The following is a 5,366-nucleotide window of genomic DNA, read 5'->3' on the forward strand; positions in this document are numbered from 1 at the left end:
CCCTTAGAGACCCCCGGTTTATTCATTGATCGTTGCCCCAGCTCTAACTCCTCCCTGGACTAAATGGTTAACGGAGGATCCCAGCCCCGCGAAGCATAGAGGCGGAGAGCGCTTCTGGAAAACTTTGGTCCCGGGCGCCCGTGAGACGTCCGAAGTTGGGAGGGTCGCGGGATGGCCGGGGGCGGCGTACGAGGGATCTGCCTGGCTCGGAAATCATCCGCCAGAACCTTCCTCACTCCTCAGCCCCACGGAAATATACCTCCATATGCTGGCAACTCACATATGGGGCTGAGGGTGGCAGGGCCCCCGCGGGACTGGGAAGTCCATTCCAGACTGCCTGTGAGTGGGGGCGGGGGGAGCCCGACTTTCTTCTCCACCCCTCCCCCCCAGATATGAGCCTCTCCCGCCAGAAAGGCCCCGTCCGCCATGTGGTTGATCTGCCCGCCACTATGAGGGCCCCTCCCCCCTTCTAGCACCTGGCCAGGTGGGAGGGTGGGGCCCAGAGGCCCGGCCTGGCGTCTAGTCTTGTCTCCCCTACCGAGACAGGTGAAGGAAGGAGGGAGGGAGAGACCTGAAGGGTGCTGGAGGAGTTTGGGGGTGTCACGGGGCGCACTGCGGTGCGGGGAGGCCTGGTGTTGGGCGCCTGGAGCGTGAGACTCCTGCCCGGTGAAAGCCAGAGGCAGAGGGCTGGACGGCAGGCGCCTGAGGGCTTTGGGCTGCTCTTGGCGGAGCCGAGTCTCTGGCCCAGACCCTATTGTGAACTTAGGAGGTCGCCCCAGGCTCCCGTGGGGTCTGTTCAGTGTCAGGCCCACTTTGGGGCCACTCTGAGAAAGCCCTGGGGATTCTTCCTCAATCTGTCCCCCCCTCCTGAGGAGTGTGCCTGACCCCATATGCCTTGACCTCCCGGGTCCCTGAAACTTCTGGACGCCTGGCCCCTGGGATGAGAGGACCGTACAGAGGAGCAGGGCCTCCGGCTTCCAGGGCCTCCTCCTTCCAGGGCCTCCTCCTCGGGGTCTGGGGGAGGCTACGTGAGGCGGCAGCCACGGCAGCTTTGTGCACACATGTGCGTGGAGCGGGACACTGAACACTCATGTACTTTACCCTCCACCTTTGATCCAACTGGCATCTTGGCCTGGATGCCAAGGCCCTGGTGGGCAGGCCAAGAACTGAGCCCAGGTCTTCACCGCTCCTGCCTCCTGGGGTGGGACAAAGTCCAGAAGCTGGGCTAAGGTGTGTGTGAGGGGGGGGGGCGGTCAGCTGGCCGTGGGCTGCAGAGAACCCCGTAGGCATTACGGAAGGCGGGGCACAGACACGGATGGGCCTTCCTGGGCCCTGTGAGAAGCCCTCCAGGTTTCCGTGGCCTTTGGAGTGAGGGCAGTGCCTGGGACTGGGGCGGCCATCCATTTTGTCTCTTCCCACTGTCCTCCAGGGCAGGGGGTGGGACAGGAGGCTGAGTCTCTTCCGAGGTGGAGTCCTGGACCCTTTAGATAAAGTTAGGGCTGGGGAGAGCCACGGATGGGATCCCAGGGCTGGGGCCCCGCCATGTGTGCTCTGTCACAGCTGGGGGAGCTGTACGCCCAAGGCGCTTATCTCCGACACGCATCCCCCTTGACCACCAAAAGGACAGACAGATCGGAGCCTCCTCACCAGCCCGTGGATGGGTCTTAGTTTCTGGAGTAGCAGCCCGGCCCCTCCTGAGGTGGAGGAGGAGACGGGGCCTCCCGCAGCTGACTCGGGGTGAGATGCTGCGGGGAGCCCAGCTAGAGGGGCCACGTGGTGGGCCGACCTGCCTGGCAGGGTGGCTCCGCTGCTGCTAACCTTCCCCTTTCCTCCTGCCTGGCTTCCTGGGGGGTCTCCAGGCACTTAACAATTAACCTCCAAGACTCAGGGATTTTTCTTGGTTCCTTCCTCTCTCCCTTCCTGCTTCATGGGCCCAGAAAGTCTGGTCCCAGAAAACCTGAGCGGCCAGAGGGCCTCACCCATCTGTCCTCCCTCTGCCCCTCCCCCACTCCCAGGCACCACCTTGCCTTTGCCTGCTGGGTTTGCCACACTTTCCCGGCCCCAACCGTCTCCTGCCCCAGATTTTCCGGATCCTGGGTCAGGTGGGGCCTGGGCCCTGGGTGTGGTGGTCAGAACCCTGGCTGGCGGGCCATGTGGGCTTGGCCTTCCCTGCTGCCTTCCTCTGAGCTGGGCAGGCCACCCCAGGCCTGGATTTGGTCTGAGGCTGGGACAGAGGTGTTTGGTCCTATCCCCCATCCCTCCCCTGGGACCTTCAGAACCCTCTGCGTGTCCACGGGCCCTGGGAGGACAGGAATTCGTGCTCGGGCCCTTCCGACGGAGCTGGGCAGTTGCAGAGGGAGTGGGTGGGCCGGGCCCGGAGGGGAAGTAACCTGCTGGGGGGTCCTGGGATGGCTGACAAGTAGCGGAGCCCCCTCTGCCCTTGGGCCAGTGAGGGGCTGCAGTGGGGTCCTCGGTGCTCATCTGGCCCCACCCTGACCCACTTAGCCTTGACTCACTTGTTCTGAGTCAGCCTGGATATGAAGGCACTGCCTGGGAGACAGGTCTGTTGTGGGGTGCAGGCCTCCCCGAGACCTGCTGTCATCTGCTGGGTCTAGGAGGGACAGCCCTTCGCTTCCAGATGCAGGAAAGACGTTTCCTTTGTACCCGAAGGATGGAGGGTCTACTGCAGAGGGGCTCCTCTCCCCTTTCGGGATGAGGTGCTGGGAGTCCCTTAAGTGGGAAGAGCACACCGCTCACGGCCCCTCCCCCACAGGAGCCTGCACTTTGGGGTACACGCCAGTGCGCCCCGGCCTCCCGCTCTCTGGGCCCCCCCTTTGTCTGGCAGAAGGCCGGCAGGGCGGGTCTCTCGGGCGTGTTGTGCTCTGTCTATTTTTAATTCCCATCCATTCTTCTGTTTCTCCCCCACCCCTGAGGCTGGGCAGCTGGTGGCCTCCTGGGTCCTCTGTCACACTGGTCAGCTACCTCCCTGAGGAAAAGGCCGGTGGGCGCCAGCTGCTTTGCTGTGGCTCCTGGAGAGACCCTCACTCACCCCGCCCCTCTCCTGAGCCTCGGTTTCCCCCTCATCGCACGTTCCCTGCCCCCGCTTCAGGTGTGGGCACTGGAAATGCGGGGTCCAGTGTGCCCACTGTGCTTAGATCCCGCTCTGCCCGCGCCTCGTGCAGAGAGACCCCCCCGGAGGCCCAGGGCAGGCTTCCCCGAGACCTCTGAGCCCTGGAGGCTTTCATCTTGTTTCTCACGTCCCCCACTCCTAAGAAGAGGGTGGGGGGGTTAGCTGGCAACTGGACCCAGGTGTTCTGGCCCGGGACTGACTGCCCCTCAGCCCCCACTTCAGGTCGGGCTTCTCAGAAGGGCCCAGGCCCTCCAGCTCCAGCCTTCCTTTCTCGCACAGCCAGAGACTCAGGTGCCAGACTCCAGGCTTGGGGGTGGGGTGTGTGTCAGTGTCCCCTCCTCCTCAATCCGGAGAGAGGGCCTGGGGGAGGAGTGGTCACATTCCTGGTTGCTGAGTGGCCCTGGGGGCGGGGTTGGGTTGTCATGGCAATGGAGATCCAGTTTGGGGGGGACAGTGTGCCTTCCCACCCCCAGCACTCAGGCCCGTGTCTCCTGGTCCTGGGGAGGGCCCAGTTGGTACCGGCCTTCTTGCGGGGAGGGGCTGGACCTCTATCCCCAGAGGCCACAGGGCAAGCGGGGGAGGTGCCCAGGAGCCTGAAGACTCCAGGTCTGGAGCCAGATGCCCCTCAGATTGGTGCCTAGCGCCCCACCCCGTCTCCTGGGTGTATCTCAGCGCTCGTCCGCCCTCCCAGCTTCCACTCTCCCCGGGCCCCCAGTCAGGCACTCTGTCTCTGTCTTGGTGCGTTAATTACTGCCTTGGCCTGTCCCTATCTGCTCCTGGGGCCCCAGTCAACATGGCCACCTGGCCTCTGTCCGGCGGGAAGCCAGGCTGCTGGGTCTGCTGCAAGTGCTGCTGGGAGTTGTAGTCTCCCCTCGGCCGGGCCTGGGCCTCCAGGACCTGACCTGAGAGGGTGGCTGGGTGGCTGCCTCGCCGTTTCCCTGAGCTCAGACCTCTGCACCTTCAGCACCAGGGCACTCAGCCCCCAGACCGTGGAGCAGGGACCAAGTCCCAGATCTAGCTCGAGGCCTGGCCCTCAGCGACTTGCTCTGTCATTCTGGGCAAATCACTTCTCTTCTCTGGGCCTCAGTTTCTCATCTGTAAAGTGAGAGACTTCGACTACCGCAGGTGGCTTTCAGAGTGTTCCCCAGACGTCTCGAGGGGGCTGCTCCTCGGGGAATGGGAGGCCTTGCCCTCCCACTCAACCAGAGCCGTCTGCTTTTAGCTATTTCAGAGGTTTGCTCAGCGGTCTTTAGTGTGCACCTGCTGTGTGTCAGACACTGTGCTGGGGATGAAAACAGAGCTGCCCTCTGATTTCAGGGCGGGCAGAGTCCACAGAGACACCAGTCAGGTGGGGACGGGACAGCCAGGCAGTCGAGAGTTGTGATGAGCGCTGAGGAGGGGAGGTGCCCAGAGAGTCTCATCTAGGAAGCTGACCGGGTCGGGAGAGGCAAGGGACCTTCTGGAGGAAGTGGCCGCAGGGCAGAGGGTGGAGTGAGTGAGTTTGGGAGGCCGCAGGGTCAGTCCGACGAGCAGCGGGCAGAAGGGCCACCCATGGGAGGACGAGCCGTTACCCTCATTCAGTGCACAGCGACTCCCCACTTCACAGGAAGGAAACTGAGGCACAGAGAGGTTCTGTGGTTGCCCACGCTCATAGAAACATCGGCAGCAGCGTTGGGGTTCAGACCCTGACACATGGGGAAGGTGAACGGGTGGGCCCTGGAAATGCCACACTTGGACAGGCCCCTCTGGCCGCGGTGGGGCCGGGGAGATGGCAAAGGCGGGGAGCTCACAGGCCGGATCTGGCACGCGGAGGGCAGAACAGATGCCGTTTGCTTTGCAAAGTGGGGGGCTCCAGGGTCCCCACGGGGCGCTGGTGTCTCAGTTCGTGTGAGCGAAGTTCCACTGGTAAGCAGGATTCCAAAACCACTTTGGTGACTCTCTCCGTCTGACTACACAAATGTGCCCCAGAGGTCAGCGCCCCGGCCCCACATCTGCGACCTCGGGACGCCAGCTCACTCTGGCTCGCCTCCCTGTCTTGTTCGCAGATTGACGAGATGCCTGAGGCTGCGGTGAAATCGACAGCCAACAAATACCAAGTCTTTTTCTTCGGGACCCACGAGACGTGAGTGGGGGCAGAGGTGGGGTGGCCCCGGGCGGAGCACTTCGGGGGACCGGGGCTACGGGCCGTGCAGCTGGGGGGCAGTGAGGGGCCCTGGAGCACAGCTTCGCCTCTCTC

General features: G+C 63.6%; 1 protein-coding gene across 1 annotated transcript in view; it reads left to right on the plus strand.

Annotated features, from left to right (window-relative positions):
- The first annotated feature begins 5,175 nt into the window (after window positions 1-5,175).
- The window catches only part of HDGF (heparin binding growth factor), a 2,964-nt gene continuing 2,773 nt past the window's right edge, over window positions 5,176-5,366 (plus strand). Inside the window, exon 1 of the mRNA XM_015598289.1 lies at window positions 5,176-5,252. Coding sequence (XP_015453775.1) covers window positions 5,185-5,252 — 68 coding nt within the window. The 5' untranslated portion in view covers window positions 5,176-5,184. The remainder of the gene's footprint in view (window positions 5,253-5,366) is intronic.

Source organism: Pteropus alecto, unplaced genomic scaffold (assembly GCF_000325575.1).
Source record: "Pteropus alecto unplaced genomic scaffold, ASM32557v1 scaffold49, whole genome shotgun sequence".
NCBI classification, from domain to species: domain Eukaryota; kingdom Metazoa; phylum Chordata; class Mammalia; order Chiroptera; family Pteropodidae; genus Pteropus; species Pteropus alecto.